The sequence below is a fragment of the Trachurus trachurus genome (genome assembly GCF_905171665.1).
Source record: "Trachurus trachurus genome assembly, chromosome: 1".
Classification (NCBI taxonomy): Eukaryota; Metazoa; Chordata; class Actinopteri; order Carangiformes; family Carangidae; genus Trachurus; species Trachurus trachurus.
The window spans coordinates 35,470,645-35,488,719 of NC_139891.1; the positions used below are offsets into that span (position 1 = coordinate 35,470,645).

The window sequence follows — 18,075 nt, forward strand, 5'->3', positions numbered from 1 at the left end:
AAAACACATTTATAAAAATACTATGCTCATATTAAAGGTCATTTACAGTAGGAATTTAAGACAGGTCAAGGTTGTCTTAAAGTTAAGAAAAAAGTAAAGAACAAATTTGAGAACTTTGATTTCAAGAATACCATTTGTTCTTAAGATTTTTCTTAAGAAGAAACTTAAGAACAAAGTTGAGAAAATACTTAAGAACTTTTTTGGAGAATATGACTTCTTCTCTTTTTTCTTCTTAAGACAGAAGTTAAGAAAAAAATGACACTTAAAGGGATAGTTCACCCTAGAATGATATTTCGCTCATTATCTACTCACCCTCATGTTGACTAAGGGCTGGAAGAATTATCAGAGTCCACCGTCCCTTCTCTTAGTTACAGGGGGTCTCGGCGTAGCAGTGAATTTCAATGCAACGGTTGCAAAGGGACACCGGAGCTCTTCGTAAAAAAACACACACAAAAAAACATCCAAATACCTCCATGATGCTCGTATGTAATGTCCGTCTTGTGCTGAAGCCTCAAATTGCGTAATTGTCCCGAAAAAAAATTAAATAAGTCTATATTTTAAGCTTGTTTGTAGCGGAAGCTTCTCGTCTTCTTCTTCTTCTCCTCTTCCTGGTCCGTCCAAATATCGCGTGATTTGCGCCGGCGTCAGTGCGGTTACTGCGAATCACGCGATATTTAGACGGACCAGGAAGAGGAGAAGAAGAAGAAGACTAGAAGCTTCCGCTACAAACAAGCTTAAAATATAGACTTATTTAATTTTTTTTCGGGACAATTACGCAATTTGAGGCTTCAGCACAAGACGGACATTACATACGAGCATCATGGAGGTATTTGGATGTTTTTTTGTGTGTGTTTTTTTACGAAGAGCTCCGGTGTCCCTTTGCAACCGTTGTATTGAAATGCACTGCTACGCCGAGACCCCCTGTAACTAAGAGAAGGGACGGTGGACTCTGATAATTCTTCCAGCCCTTAGTCAACATGAGGGTGAGTAGATAATGAGCGAAATATCATTCTAGGGTGAACTATCCCTTTAAGAAGGTTTTTTTCTTAAGAACGTTTTGTGAATCTGGCCCAAGGGGGCAGTTGTCGGTCTGAGAAGTGAAGCTCACTTCCGCGTTCAAAAAACTGCAATCCCCTCGGCTTCCTCTGGGGGCTGGTGTCAGAAAGCAGCATTCTCCATAGACCCCCATGTTAAAATCGCCGATTTTACATCCTCAATAAACATGTTAAAAGCCTGGTGTCAGAACGTTTTTTTGTCTCAATCGATAGTTTCTACCCCCGCACACACTCTGAGGGGGGTGATTTTTTTTTAACTCTACCGTTTCGCTGTTATTAGGTTAAAACTCTGGCCAATTAGGGCGCGGAAACGTTGAGTGACAGGTCCGAGCAGCTCCGTGGACAGCTGCTTCGAGGCCAGTGGGCGGGTTCTCGGCCGGCCAATCCAACATGGCGCTGTTCAGGCCGCCATATTGGAGTCACAAAAACGACTCCCCAAAACCAATGGGTGACGTCACGGGTGCTACGTCCATTCTTTTTACAGTCTATGATCTGGCCCCTGTTTTGTTTTTTGTTTTTTTAGTCTCCAAACTGTTGTACCAAGATTTGGTCAAAACCACAAAATGATTAATTAGGTTTTAGATAGGTATTTTTTATTAGGCATTTTTTCTCACTTTGACCTTTTTCCTCAGTGTGTAGACATGTCTGCTGCCAGCTACCTGAGGTCTGAAGATCAGTTCCTGTGCTCCATCTGTCTGGATGTCTTCACTGATCCAGTCAGTACACCATGTGGACACAACTTCTGTCAGAGCTGCATCACTCAGCACTGGGACGTTAGTGACAGGTGTCAGTGTCCAATGTGTAAAGAGATTTTCTACTCAAGGCCTCAGTTGAAGATCAACACTCTGCTGTCCGAGGTTGTTGCTCAGTTCAGGGGTGAAGCTCAACAGAAAACCAGCAGCAGCAGCTCAGAGCAACAAGTTTCCAAACCAGGAGAAGTTCCCTGTGACGTCTGCACTGGAACCAAACTGAAGGCCCTGAAGTCCTGCCTGGTGTGTCTGGCCTCCTACTGTGAGACTCACCTGGAGCCTCATCTGACACTGTCAGGTCTGAAGAGACATCAGCTGATGGAGCCTGTGGAGAACCTGGAGGACAGGATGTGTAGGAAGCACGATAAACCTCTGGAGCTGTTCTGTCAGACCGACCAGACATGTGTCTGCATGCTCTGCCCTGTTTTAGACCACAAGACTCATGAGGTTGTTCCTCTGAGAGAAGGATATTAAGGAAAGAAGGCAGAGCTGCAGAAGACAGAGGCTGAAACTCAGCAGATGATCCAGAAGAGACGACTGAAGATTGAGGAGATGAAACAGTCAGTGAAGATCAGTAAAGATACTGCAGACAGAGAGAAAGCAGAAGGTGTTGAGGTCTTCACTGCTCTGAAGGAGTCTGTTGACAGAGGCCTGAAGCAGCTCATCAAGGAGATTGAAGAGAAACAGAAAAGCTCAGAGAAACAGGCTGAAGACTTCATCACAGAGCTGGAACAGGAAATCTCTGAGCTGGAGAAGAGAAGCACTGAGGTGAAGCAGCTCTCACTCTCTGAAGACCACCTCCACCTCCTCCAAAGCTTCCCATCCCTGAAAGCTGGTCCACCCACCAAGGACTGGACACAGGTCAGAGTCCGTCCACCATCATATGAGGGGACTGTGGTGAGAGCTGTGTCTCAGCTGCAGGAGACGATCCGTGGACAGAAGAAGAAGATGAAGGAGGCTGAGGTGAAGAGGGTCCAGCAGTTTGCAGTGGATGTGACTCTGGATCCTGATACAGCAAATGCTCATCTCATCCTGTCTGATGATGGAAAACAAGTTCACTGTGGTGATGTGAAGAAGAAACTCCCAGACAACCCAGAGAGATTTGATGAATGTGTCTGTGTCTTAGGAAAACAGAGTTTCTCTTCAGGCAGATTTTACTTTGAGGTTCAGGTTAAAGGAAAAACTGACTGGGATATGGGAGTGGCCAGAGGGTCGATTGACAGGAAGGGAGACATCACAGCGAGTCCTCAGAGAGGTTACAGGACGATATGGTTGAGAAATGGAAATGAGTACAAAGCTCTTGATGACCCCCCAGTCCCTCTCACTCCGAGGTCTGGTCCTGAGAAGGTGGGGGTGTTTGTGGATTATGAGGAGGGTCTGGTCTCCTTTTATGACGTAGATGCTGCAGCTCTCATCTACTCCTTCACTGGCTGCTGCTTCACTGACAAACTACACCCATTCTTCAGTCCTTGTCCTAATGATGGAGGTAAAAACTCTGCCCCTCTGATCATCTGTCCTGTCAATCAAACTGTGCAGGTCAAAACATCTAGTTCTTTGCAGGACTTGAATGATTTTTAATTCAGGGCAGGCCCGGACTGGCCATCGGGAGAACCGGGAGGTTTCCCGAAGCGCCGGACTATGATTGGCCTGCTGGCCTGCGTCTCTCTCTCTCTCTCTCTCTCTCTCTCTCTCTCTTTTTTTTTTTTTTTTTTAAGTCCGCCGCGGCTATCTGACTTTTTTTTTCTAAGAGAGGCCTGGCCAATCAGAGGCCACTCAGCAGCATGTGAGGAGGACAAGGCGATTGGTTTGTTTTGATTAACACCCGCCCCAACAGTCCGTATCAACCACACAGACAGCGTGCGGAGGAAGGGGTGTGTGTGTGGTGTGTCTGGTACTTGCTGCAGTCGCGGTGTGTGTGTGTAGCGAGCGCCGAGCAGAGAGGGAGAGTCGAGGCTTCGACTATTAAACCATGGACCCCAACCCGGGTAAAAAAAAAAAGAAAAGCGCTGGAGGTACTTCAGGAGAAGACAGTGCAGAGCAGTTGGCAGAAGGTACAGAATCATTTCTAGAGCAACAACATGCAAGTTGCAGACATAACACCAACAGGCACAGTCATTTGACATAAATGGCTCTCATTTGTAATACGGTAATAGCTGCCATTCTATTAAGCACTAGTGGTGTTGAATTTTGCTGTCTGTTGCTGACTTGCTGTTATTTATCCCAGCCATGTATTAGAATACGAGTCAATATTATGTGATTGCTTATTAGGAACTATACTCTCGGACTGTATTATACATTGCGTCTATCAGTGCGTGTGTAACCCCTGTGTTGGTGTGTCTTCTCTGTAAATAAACACTTGAAGCTGCTGGTTGGAGTAACAGCCGGTTTATTCTGCATGTATGACAAAAAGGGACAGAAGTAAGAAGTAAGTAACGCTGTTCTCCCTCTCGTGGGCACAGTCAGTCTCTTTCGTTCAAATCCTCATTTCCATTGACAATCATAAATGAGATAGAGTTACAGTTCAAATAAAATAAAATAAAACAAAACACAATACTTTCAGGTTGATCGTATAGTGGTTTTTTGTACTGAAATATCTGTGAATAAAATAAAAGAGAATGTGTATAAAATAAAAATAAAAGAGTGTATGTGCTATAAATGCAAGTTCAGAAGAATGCATTTTAAAATAAAATACATGCTATGTTTTTGGCATCTGGCTATTACCTTTTTCAAATATTTTTATACTCAACAAACCAGTAGTTGTATAAAATAACCACAAAATATCATGTTGACTAAGGGCTGGAATTTGCGCCGGCATCAGTGCGGTTACTGCGAATCAAGCGAGATTTGGATGGACCAGGAAGAGGAGCTTCGAGAAGCTTCCGCTACAAACAAGCTTAAAATATAGACTTATTTAATTTTTTTCGGGACAATTACGCAATTTGGGGCTTCAGCACAAGACGGACATTACATACGAGCATCATGGAGGTATTTGGATGTTTTTTTGTGTGTTTTTTTTACGAAGAGCTCTGGTGTCCCTTTGCAACCGTTGCATTGAAATGCACTGCTACGCCAAGACCCCCTGTAACTAAGAGAAGGGACGGAGGACTCTGATAATTCTTCCAGCCCTTAGTCAACATGAGGGTGAGTAGATAATGAGCGAAATATCATTCTAGGGTGAACTATCCCTTTAACTATGTTACACGTGCATGTTCTGTGAACATGTATTCAAAGGCTGTCCCCTCATAGCTGATTAATTGTTTGATTTGTACTTTGTTGTCTTTGTTTATTAGGTTATATTGTAGGCTATAAAAATATATGCCAAAGAGGCAGTTGACATTCCACGTGATAGGACTTTTATGTAACCTTGGCACTGCGTTAAACCTTTATTCTCTTCTAGTAAGTGTGTTAGTGGATTTTGCTGAGGATTGTTGTGTTACTGTATTTACCAGCCCCAGCCCTAAACACAAAAGTTACTGTATATTCCTAACTTAGTTTGTACATAGATCCCATATTTGAACGTCTATTTGGAATGCACTGTGTGTGTGTGTGTGTTCGTGCGTGCATGTGCGTGTACATGCGTGCCAATGCATGTAGGTGTGGGCGTGAACGTGCGCGTGTGGGCAAGGCCAGGGTGGCCTGGTTACATGACTGACTCCTGGCCTGAAAAAGTCTCCCAGTCCGGCCCTGATTCAGGGGACCAATGTAAATATTTAATGTCAATACTGAACAATAAAAAAAAAAGGTTTCTGCTGTGGTGACTGCCAGGTGCGTTTCCAGGACCTGGGAACATCAGGGGCCCAGACCCTTGTAGGGAAGTTTGAGAGAATCCTAACTGGAAAAAAGAACTCTGCCTTTATGCTTTCTTGACCTTGTCTACAGCCAAATACTGCAACATGTACTTCATTTGTTTAATTTCAAATGTAATCATCAATAATGTAAATAATGTGTCGTAGTGGAACTCTGTCTCTTCTCTTCTCTTCTCTTCTCTTCTCTTCTCTTCTCTTCTCTTCTCTTCTCTTCTCTTCTCTTCTCTTCTCCCATCATCTGATCACTTCTTCCATCTTCTGCTGCCAGAAAAACAATGAAATGTATACACTGAATGACAACATCAGAACATATCAAATAAAAATATTTCAACAATAATTAATTTTTCTATGTATCTATATCCACATGAATAACATGCACTAATCAACTTACACATCAACTGAATGCATGCTGAGTATGAACACATACTAAAAAGTCTAATCCAGCAGCTGCAGTGAATAACACTAATAATAATAAAATACTTTGTATCTCATAAATAATGATATTTTTTAAAATGAGTGCCACATCGAGAGGAGCCAGCTGAGGTGGCTCGGGCACCTGTATAGGATGCCCCCTGGACGCCTCCCTCGTGAGGTGTTCCGGGCATGTCCCACCGGGAGGAGGCCCCGGGGAAGACCCAGGACACGCTGGAGTGACTACGTCACTCAGCTGGCCTGGGAACGCCTTGGGGTCCCCCCGGAAGAGCTGGAGGAAGTGTCCGGGGAGAGGGAAGTCTAGGGATCCCTGCTCCGACTGCTGCCCCCGCGACCCGGACTCGGATAATGCGGCGGACAATGGATGGATGGATGGATGGAGTGACAATACTTTTATACTTTTCTTTCTGTAAGTAGCTAGTCCACTTTTTGTAAGTAGTGTTGGGAATAATGTGTAACACCCCACACCATAGATATATAAACATAGATGCCGCGTTCTATATCTGGCGATACGTCAGCGGGGCCGCCATATTGTGCAGGACACAGAACATTCTCATTTGTCCAGGTACAAGAGGCTTCATCAGAGATGCTACATGAACTGATGAAGCCTCTTAGATGAGAGGTGAAACGTCTTCCTAGACAAAATAACCGAGTCCAGTTGCGTTTGATTTAAATTTCTTTGGGGATATCTACAGGTCTACAGCTCTAGGTCACTGAATTGTTAGACTACACTACAGTAGCCATTTCAATTTGCGCGTCTGTGTGTTTTCCTTTTTATTTTTTATATAATATTCATATGCGGATCAAGAGTGAGCGAGTGAGCAAGCGCGAGAGAAACAGCAGATGCACCAGATGCAGGTTGACCGGGCAAAAACTCAAACGAGACGGTTAAAGAGAGGAAAAACACAGAATAGGCTATACAATAAGAGACTTTGTCCCGTCGTCACGACGTGAGTGGATCTGATGGCTCAGGTTTAGTGATGAGGAAACTGTCACTGTCAGCTGCTGCTCCAAACAGTCACTAACTTTAATTTGAAGGGACAGATTAGATGTTGATTTTGTTAACAGGGACTTTGTTGCACCCATATCACCGTGGTGCGTCTTTTTTATACAGTCTATGGGTGCGTCTTGAAATCCCTCTTTGTCCAAAGCGGGAGATGACAGAAAGAGTCAGAGAACTACTTAATTGAAGCTACATTGTTGCGAGTTGGCTGCGGCGTACAGGAAGCTCTGCGCCGTGCTCAGTGTTTCAGCTGCTTCTAGGATAATGTAGTTAACGTCCCCAGCGTAAATGACGCCTGTGAATAGATTTAATCAAAATCTGGGGTTACAACCATGGTTACAGCGTTTAGAACGGCAGTCCTTTAGAACTTATGCCCTGCACAACATGGCGGCCAGCAGACGCATGGTGGCGCTGTTCGGCAGTATGGAACGCGGCATCTACGTTTATATATCTATGCCCCACACCCCCCAGCCCCTGCCAATAAAACAAACAAACAAAAAAATCAAATGCAACCAATAAAATAAAAATAAAAAAAAGATATACATAATTTTCACCTTTGTTGTGTTTCGTTGTTGTTGTTGTTTTTGTTTGTTGATGGTGCTGTTGATTTTTTGTCCTTCCCTTTTGGTTTAATTTTGCATACATGGTATACATACCATGATCATATTTATTTGTTCATAACAATGTAATCTTATCAATGATTTTGATTTATGCAAAATAAAATGCAGCCAACATGCTACGCTATAATCCGCTAAATAATAACATAATTGCAGTGAATAAAAAATGTACAAGCTGGTATGAAGAATTGTTGTTTTTCACTATTTCAGTTTAATTTGCAAGATACCAAAAGTATTATTATTTTAAAGTATTATCTACACTTCACCAGACCTTTTACTAGAGCATGAGCCCCAGTGTAAATGTCATAGACTATAAACTATACACTTTAATGCTCAAAGAATAAGTAAAGTCAGTTCAGACTGAGTTGTGGCCCATTAGAGCTTAGTGGCTGGAAGCGACCCTGATCGATATTGACCAAACGTGATCATGATTAGGGTTCTTGTCATAGCTCCAGTCCCTTGTATTGGGATACAAGGGACTGGTCTCTTTTTTGTGTTTTTTTGCCACCTGGTTCCGGATGGCGCACGCCTGTAGCAGCTGTATGGCGTCCCTGGAGCCTGAGGATGGCCATGACCGGTGTGTGTCCTGCCTTGGTGTGGATCACCTGCGGGAGGCCATCACCGATGAAGCCTGTATAAATTGCAGCATTATGCCGAGGTCGATAAGGCTGGCCAGGCTAGCCCAACTGGATCCACTCTCCTGTCTGCCTTCATTCCAGTCTGGGGGGGCGGATTCCTGTCGGGATGCTGCACAGAAGAGGCCTGCCTCACGAGACGTGGGTGCTGTCCCCGCAGGGAAACGGCGCAGGAAGACGGACGACCAGCTCTCCTCAAAGGTGTCGAGGGAATTGGGTCGGCTCATGTCCACTCTGGTCCACACTCGCCGTCACGTCTGGCTGGCCCAATCGCCCCTGACGGAGGCGACTCGCAGGGTCCTTCGTGGGGTGCCGGCGGCGCCTGGTGAGCTGTTTGGCTCCGCAGCCCTGGAGGCCTTGGACCGCACAGCTGAGGCGGGTGAGACCAGGAGGCGACTGGCAGGTCTCCACAAGAGGACGCCTACCTCCAGCAGGCCGAGGGCTTTCCCATCTGCCCCTCCACGTCCTCCACAGATGCCTCCCCAGGCTGCTCAGCGGCCGTCGCAGCGGGACACCGGGAAGCCGACAGGCGACTTTCGTGCCACCGTGCGCCGCTCGCCGCGTCAGCAGCAGGCCTCTAAGCCCGACCGCCGTTCCTCCGGTTCCTTCAGGGCCCGGGGGCAGCGGCGCTAGGGCCACGGGGCCGGTCGTCGGATGCTTTTCCCAGCAGCAGCTCAGTCACTGGGCTGCCTGCTGTCCGGACCCCTGGGTTGTGTCCACCTTGACCCAGGGGTACGAATTGCAATTCCGACGCCGGCCCCCTTCCTTTGGCCGGGTGAAGATCACGTCTATCGACGACCCGGCCAAGGCCCAAGCTCTAGCCCAGGAGCTGTCCACCCTCCTGGACAAGGGTGCCATCCTACCGGTGGACCCCCTCCTTCATCCCGGGGGTTTTTATTCCACGTACTTCCTGGTCAGCAAGAAGGACGGCGGACTGCGACCCATCCTGGACCTGCGTGGCCTGAACAGGTATTTGAAAGTTCTGCCGTTCCACATGCTGACTACAGCAGTTGTTCAGCGTGTGGTCTGCCCCGGCGAGTGGTTCACAACCATAGATTTGAAAGATGCATACTTTCATGTCCCGATCGCGGCTCATCATCAGCCCTTCCTCAGGTTTGCCTTCCAGGGCCACCATTATCAATTCAGGGTGCTCCCCTTTGGGCTCTCCCTGTCCCCCAGGGTGTTTACCCGCTGTGTTGCGGCGGCCTTGGCGCCTCTGCAGGCAGGGGGCATGAAGGTCCTGCCTTATCTGGACGACTGGCTGGTGTGCGCGCCATCCCGGGCCCAGGTGATGCGGGATACCAACCGTCTACTGTTGCATGTGTCTCGACTGGGCCTCAAGGTCAACGTTGCAAAGAGTTGTCTGGTTCCCACTCAGCGGGCTGCCTATTTGGGTCTGGTTCTGGACTCCGTCGCCATGAAGGCCTACCTGTCGGAGAGACGCGTGGACGACATCCTCCGACTCCTTCCTTTCTTCAAGAGGGGCAGGCGGCCGCCTTTCGTTCAGTTCCTGCAGCTCCTGGGCAAACTGACGGCCGCATCGACTGCTATACCTTCCGGCCTGCTGCTGCTGCGTCCGCTTCAGATGTGGCTGAACAGCTTCCATCTGGACCCGAGGTCTCACAAGCACAAGCTGCTCAGGGTGTCTCGGGTGTGTGTCCACGCCCTGGCGCCATGGCAGGACAGGGCGTTCCTACTGGGGGGCGCTCCTCTGGGGGTCCTTCCTTCCTTCCGAGAGACGGTTGCAACAGATGCATCCCAGTTAGGCTGGGGTGCAGTCTGGCATGGCAGGTCCGCCCAGGGACGGTGGTCTCCTCAGGACCGCACGCAGCACGTCAATGTGTTGGAGCTGCGGGCTGTCCACCTGGCTCTCCGCCATTTTCTTCCGCACCTGCAGGGGAAACATGTGCTGGTTCGGTCAGACAACAGGGCAGTGGTCTCCCAGATCAACCATCAGGGTGTTGCAGGTGTCCCAGCGCCTGCCGACATGGGCCACGCCCCATCTGTTGAGCTTGCGAGCGATGTGGCTCCCGGGGGATCGGAATCAGGTGGCGGATTTCCTTTCTCGGCGCAAGCCCCCGCCGGGGGAGTGGAGGCTACACCCAGAGGTGGTCGAGCTGATCTGGGGCGTTTTCGGCAGGGCGGAGGTGGATCTCTTTGCCTCGAGGGCGTCAACCCATTGTCCCCTATGGTTTTCCTGGACGGAGGAGGACAGTCCTCTAGGACAGGATGCCTTGGGGCACGAGTGGCCCAGCGTCTTCCTGTACGCCTTTCCACCGCTGCCTCTGATCCTCCCGACGCTGCAGCGGGTCCTTCTTCGGGGACATCGCCTCCTCCTGGTGGCCCCATTCTGGCCAGGGAGGCCCTGGTTTCCTCTGCTGCGGAAGCTCTGCTGCAGCTCGCCATGGCGTCTCCCAGGGAGGAGGGATCTCCTGTCCCAGCTAGGGGGCCGGATTTGGCACCCCGACCCCTGCCGTCTCCAGTTGTGGGCTTGGCCGCTGCAGGGCCCGACACACTTCTGACCGGTTGCACTGAGCCTGTCCGACGAACCATCTCACATGCTCGTGCACCGTCCACCCGCCTCCAGTATGAGTGCAAGTGGAGGAGGTTCTCTGCCTGGTGTGCTGACAGGGGGGAGGACCCCACTTCTTGTCCAGTGACCACCGTTCTGGACTTTCTTCAGTCTCTCCTGGACGACGGTCGTGCACCTTCCACTTTGAGGGTGTATGTGGCTGCCATTTCAGGGCGGCATGATCTCATTGACAGTGCTACCGTCGGGTGCCAGCGGTTGGTGTCTCTATTTCTGAGGGGGGCATTGAGGCTGCGGCCCACTGTGTCCCCGAGGGTTCCAGCGTGGGACCTCTCCCTGGTGCTGAAGGCCCTGGCTTCTTCACCCTTTGAACCTCTCGCCCAGGCTGACCATAAGTGGCTGTCGTTGAAGACGGCCTTTCTTCTGGCTATCACCTCAGCGAAGCGGGTGGGGGAGTTGCAGGCTTTGTCTGTTGGCGAGTCCTGCCAGCGTTGGGGGCCTGAGGGTGCGAGTGTGACCCTGTGGCCTAATGTTGCGTTTCTGCCGAAAACCCTGCCCCGTGGCCATGTCAACCGCCCTATTCACCTGGCGCGGTTTGATCCCCCAGCGGCTGATGAGTTGCGTGTTTTGTGTCCTGTGCGGGCCCTGGCTGCCTATGTCAGTGCCACTGCACATGTGCGGCAGACGGAACAGTTGTTTGTTTGTTATGGGGGTCGTACCAGAGGTTGTGCCCTCTCCAAACAGCGCCTTTCTCATTGGATTGTGGACGCCATCTCTTGTGCTTACAGGATCAACGGTCGGGCATTGCCGGCGGGGGTCAGATGCCACTCCACACGCGGTGTCTCCACATCCTGGGCTGCCCTGAGGGGCGTACCCCTGGATGACATCTGTTCTGCAGCCTCTTGGTCGTCGCCGGGTACTTTCCACCGCTTTTACCGGCTTAATGTTGCTGCTCCCCACCCGTTGGGCGTGGTCCTTTGCCCTGGGCCTTCGACCTCTCTTCAGTAAGGTGGGTTGTGGGATTCTTCATGACACTGTTGGTATATGTCATCCAGTGTTTAAAGCACCGCCTCTGGCGGTCAGGAGGGACGAAATAGAACGAAAGTTACAGTTGTAACTACGGTTCTATGAGTCCCGGATGACCGCCAGAGCGCTCTGTCACTCAGAATCCTCGCGCGTTCACGAGCAGATTTTGGGAGCCGATTGCCTGCTGACACCGGAAGATATAGCCTCCCGGGGGTCATGCAGGGGTCACAGGTGACATTGTTGTTATTCGTACTCGACATGCGCTAGCGCGGGCGGAGTTATCCAGTGCTTAAAGCACCGCCTCTGGCGGTCATCCGGGACTCATAGAACCGTAGTTACAACTGTAACTTTCGTTAGTGTCTGCCTCTTTGACCCATGGAGAGAGCTGGTTCCACAGTAAAGGAGCCCGGTAACTGAAGGCTCTACCTCCCAGTCTGTTTTTAGAGATACTGGGAGTCACTAACAGACCTGCATTCTGGGAGCGGAGTGCTCTGGTAGGACAGTAAGGAATGATTAGTTCTTTCAGATTTTCATATTATTAGAATGAGCCGCGTGGCGCTCAGAGATGACATCATCCAGGTTAGAGGTTAGTAGGTCAACCTACAGACCCTGGATGTTGATAACAGCTAACCCCGGACTCAGAGGGGAATAGCACTAGCCTATCAGAACTAAATATTGGTGAAATGAAGGAGTTTCGCAGCAGATAATGTGTTATTTAGAGGCTGCATTCTGCTGCCCTGTAGACTCCATTATACGGATATACGTGGCTCTTGGCTGGAGCTCATTTCATCACAACAACTTGTAATGACACCAAAGTTATCTGGGTGAGTAAATGATCGTATTTTATGCTAGAAATAAGGTCCAGATTGTAAAAAACGGTAATTATCCTTTACAGCACTGATAGTTTCAGAGAAGTAGATGCCAACAGTACAAACCTGTTTTGTTTTTTCTTTTTTTAGTCTCCAAACTGATGATTGTACCAAGATTTGGTCAAAGCCACAAAATGATTATTTAGGTTTTATTTAGGTGTTTTTTATTAGGCATTTTTTTCTCACTTTGACCTTTGTCCTCAGTGTGTAGACATGTCTGCTGTCAGCAACCTGAGGTCTGAAGATCAGTTCCTGTGCTCCATCTGTCTGGATGTCTTCACAGATCCAGTCACTACACCATGTGGACACAACTTCTGTAAGAGCTGCATCACTCAGCACTGGGACGTTAGTGACGGGTGTCGGTGTCCAATGTGTAATAAGGTTTTCAAAATAAGACCTGAGCTGCATGTCAACACTCTCTTCTCCGAGATGTTTGCTCAGTTCAGACGTGAAGCTCAACAGAAAACCAGCAGCAGCAGCAGCTCAGAGCAACAAGTTTCCAAACCAGGAGAAGTTCCCTGTCACGTCTGCACTGGAACCAAACTGAAGGCCCTGAAGTCCTGCCTGGTGTGTCTGACCTCCTACTGTGAGACTCACCTGGAGCCTCATCTGACACTGTCAGGTCTGAGGAGACATCAGCTGATGGAGCCTGTGGAGAACCTGGAGGACAGGATGTGTAGGAAGCACGATAAACCTCTGGAGCTGTTCTGTCAGACCGACCAGACATGTGTCTGCATGCTCTGCCCTGTTTTAGACCACAAGACTCATGAGTTTGTTCCTCTGAGAGAAGGATATGAAGGAAAGAAGGCAGAGCTGCAGAAGACAGAGGCTGAAACTCAGCAGATGATCCAGAAGAGACGACTGAAGATTGAGGAGATGAAACAGTCAGTGAAGATCAGTAAAGCTGCTGCAGACAGAGAGAAAGCAGAAGGTGTTGAGGTCTTCACTGCTCTGAAGGAGTCTGTTGACAGAGGCCTGAAGCAGCTCATCAAGGAGATCGAAGAGAAACAGAAAAGCTCAGAGAAACAGGCTGAAGACTTCATCACAGAGCTGGAACAGGAAATCTCTGAGCTGGAGAAGAGAAGCACTGAGGTGGAGCAGCTCTCACTCTCTGAAGACCACCTCCACCTCCTCCAAAGCTTCCCATCCCTGAAAGCTGCTCCACCCACCAAGGACTGGACACAGGTCAGAGTCCGTCCATCATCATATGAGGGGACTGTGGTGAGAGCTGTGTCTCAGCTGGAGGAGACGCTCAGTGGACAGATGAAGGAGGTGAAGGAGGCTGAGATGAAGAGGGTCCAGCAGTTTGCAGTGGATGTGACTCTGGATCCTGATACAGCAAATCCCTGGCTCATCCTGTCTGATGATGGAAAACAAGTTCACTGTGGTGATGTGTGGAAGAAACTCCCAGACAACCCAGAGAGATTTGATACATGTGCCGGTGTTTTAGGAAAACAGAGATTCTCTTCAGCCAGATTTTATTTTGAGGTTCAGGTTAAAGGAAAAACTGACTGGGATGTGGGAGTGGCCAGAGAGGCAATCAACAGGAAGGGAGAAATCAGACTGAGTCCTGAGGATGGTTACTGGACGATATGGTTGAGAAATGGAAATGAGTATGAAGCTCTTGATGTCCCTTCAGTCGCTCTCAATCTGAGGTCTGGTCCTAAGAAGGTGGGGGTGTTTATGGATTATGAGGAGGGTCTGGTCTCCTTTTATGACGTAGATGCTGCAGCTCTCATCTACTCCTTCACTGGCTGCTGCTTCACTGACAAACTACACCCATACTTCAGTCCTTATCCTAATGGTGGAGGTAAAAACTCTGCCCCTCTGATCATCTGTCCTGTCAATCAAACTGTTTAGATCAAAACATCTAGTTCTTTGCAGGTCTTGAATAATTTTTAATTCAGGGAACAAATGTAAATATTTCATGTCAATACTGAACAATAATAAAAAAAAATTGGTTTCTGCTGTGGTGACTGCCAGGTGCGTTTCCTGGACCTGGGAACATCGGGGGCCCAGACCCTTGTAGGGAAGTTTGAGAAAATCCTACCTGGAAAAAAGAGCTCTGCCTTGCTTTCTTGACCTTGTCTTCAGCCAAATACTGCAACATATACTTCATTTGTTTAATTTCAAATGTAATCATCAATAATGTAAATAATGTGTCATAGTGGAACTATGTCTCTTCTCTTCTCTTCTCTTCTCTTCTCTTCTCTTCTCTTCTCTTCTCTTCTCTTCTCTTCTCTTCTCTTCTCTTCTCTTCTCTTCTCCCATCATCTGATCACTTCTTCCATCTTCTGCTGCCAGAAAAACAATGAAATGTATACACTGAATGACAACATCAGAACATATCAAATAAAAATATTTCAACAATAATTAATTTTTCTATATATCTATATCCACATGAATAACATGCACTAATCAACTTATACATCAACTGAACGCATGCTGAGTATGAACACATACTAAAAAGTCTAATCCAGCAGCTGCAGTGAATAACACTAATAATAATAAAATACTTTGTATCTCATAAATAATGACATTTTGTAAAATGAGTGACAATACTTTTATACTTTTCTTTCTGTAAGGCAAGGCATCTTTATTTATATAGCGCATTTCATAACAAGGCAACTTAATGTGCTTTACATAAAGACCATTAAAACAATTTAAATAGAACAGCATAACAGCTACACATCAATTCTCAGGGAGCACTGGCATAAAAACCTGTATTTTAATTTGTTTTGAAATTATTTGTACTTTTTAAAATGCTATTTTAGTAATTAGTCTATTTTTTGTCTTTCATTGTAACTTCTGTTAAATGGACCATGAGTCTGCAATAAAGATATGAATGAATGAATAAATGAATGAATGTTATTGATATCAGGGGCGTCACCAGACCTTTTACTAGAGGCAAGGCAATTTTATTTGTATAGCCCGTTTTTACAAACAGTTTGTCTCAAAGGGCTTTGAGAGAGCACGAGCCCCAGTTTAAATGTCATGTAGACTATAAACTATACATTATAATGCTTAAAGAATAAGTAAAGTCAGTTCAGACTGAGTTGTTCCCCATTAGCTTAGTGGCTGATCGATATTGACCAAACGTGATCATGATTAGGATTCTTGTCAGTGTCAGGCGTGTTGGTTTATTTGAGAGAGGACAAACAACAACGTTCTAGTTAACTATTTATTGAATTGGATCATTTTAAAAAAAGAAGATGAAACAAAACTGTTACAGACGCATAATTTTTTCGAACTATGTGTGTGGAATTAATTCTATTGGTCAAAACCTGGTGGGGAGGAACTTTGGTTTAAACTTAGCCCACCCATCGTTGGTGCACAGACTGGTCCCAGCCTCTTGGGCCGCGAATCATCCAAGCGCCCTGAAAAGAGAAACCTCCCTATTCTATCACCGGCCCTACTCGGGTAGCTATAATTTTCTCACTTCTGACACTTTCAAGGACACCTGCATCGTTCTTCGCCCTATCCTCCCTGGTTTGTATCAGCTTTGGGCCTCTCTGGTCATAAAACTGTTACAAAGGAATGTTTTCTTCTCACAAACAAGATCTCCAGTGTCTCCCCTTAACATCTAAGAGTGGGGCCTAATACACAAGTCTATCACACATAACATACTTTAGTATTTAGTTACCAGTTATAATTACTCAACAAATTTAAAAGATTGGCTTGAATAAACTTGTTTTCTACATAACACATAATCATAGTAAAAAAAAACATCTGATTATCTTTGTTTCTTCATAATATAAAAGTAATAAAACACTCTAAACATCCTGGCCTTTCTCTCCACTGCTCCATCAGCTCTCACCAGGACATTTCAGCTCAGTTATCACATTTGTTCAATAGTCATCACATTATTTAAAGGGTACCTTAATCTATGGAGGAGAACTTTATTCAGTAAACATTAAGTGTCAAGTTCTAACCAGTAATCATCAGTTTACGGATAAATGTTCAGTGCTCATTAAGAATCTTCAGTGTAAACATAATCTCAGTGTAAAACATAGATGTAAGACTTTAATCAGTAGATATAATGTCAATCATTAATCAGTAGAAATAATAATCAGTGTTTCAACCAGGCAGAAAATTCAACCTAACATCAGCTCCAGTCCCTTCTACTTTGTGTTTTATTTTGAAAGTGGAGTCATCCCCTTCCTTGAGGTTTGTGCCAGTCAGATGTGATTCCTCCCTGAGTCCAGTAGAGGTCAGTATGACATCACACACCAGAGACCAGTGAGTCAGATCAGAACAACAATAGAAACTTAAAGCAGAAGTAAGTGATATATTTGTGTTAATATAAGTCTTAAATAGTTATATCTTCCGACAGCAATCACTTACATAGAGTGTTTGGTCTGAAACACGGGTCTCTCAGTCACTCTGCTCTGCACTGAGCCGAGGAGAAAACTTTTCTCGTATCCTACAGTTTTTATCCAATGAGGAGAGAGAACGGCATGCAGGGCTGTGTGTGCAGCCAAGGAACGCCGTGAATGTGGTGACGTAGCGACGAGGACTGTTATGGTGCGTTCAAGGAAACTCGTATTTTTCCGACCGTGAAGTGGTACCAGTTCGATCTGGTACGAGTTCACCGGTCAGAAGTTACGAGTGGCCGTTATAGTGACTTTCACCGGTAAAACAGGTCGGAAAAACACGAGTGGGTTGCGTGAAACGCTACAAAGTCGTAAGTTGTGACTTGAAGCTGTAATTTACGATTTCAAAAGCCTGCCTGGAACGCAGCATTAGCGAAAACGACCGGACCACTTACTTCTGCTTTAAACTAAAATTGAATTGAAAGTGAAAGTGTTTGAGAGCGACAGCAGAGCCTCGTGGCACATCTCCCTCTGTGTTTCTGTCTGAAGACAAATAACATAAAGTTCATCAGGATTTTGCTCTGATACTGGTGAGTAGAGCTGAGAATATTTACTGTGATTCAACAAAGAGAAGTGAGTCGATCTCTGTTGGTTTGTGATTTAGTCAAAAAGCAACAAAAACAATTCTGTGTAAAACTCAGAGACACGTTTCCTCATTTTGTACATTTGCATTATATTCAGGATAACTTATTTAACTACAACCAAGACCTACAGCCACGCTCAGTCTGTTCAGAGGTTGTTTTTTAAATGTGGGATTTCTTTTGGAAAATGTCCAAATCGATGCAGTGAAAGTTCTTGATTTCTAGTCACTCTGGACTCAGATTGTCAAACACTATGGATCCATATTTGTTTACAGCAACTCAGTATTTAGAAATGTAACTAAAAGGCATAAAGGTGAGGACATTTGAAACGCGTAATTTGAAAATTATTGACTTTTATTACGTCTGTTTCCTTAACTTAAAGTCCAGTGTAGTCATTTA

At 46.6% G+C, this 18,075-nt stretch overlaps 1 protein-coding gene across 1 annotated transcript; it reads left to right on the forward strand.

Annotated features, from left to right (window-relative positions):
* Nucleotides 1-1,696: 1,696 nt before the first annotated feature.
* LOC310990252 (uncharacterized protein) lies at nt 1,697-14,582 on the forward strand (the record flags this gene model as incomplete). The annotated part of the gene is given in 5 exon segments (XM_083977557.1): nt 1,697-2,275; nt 2,279-3,340; nt 8,382-8,909; nt 9,028-11,484; nt 12,936-14,582. Coding segments are annotated over 5 exon segments (6,273 nt in total).
* Between the last annotated feature and the right edge of the window lie 3,493 nt (nt 14,583-18,075).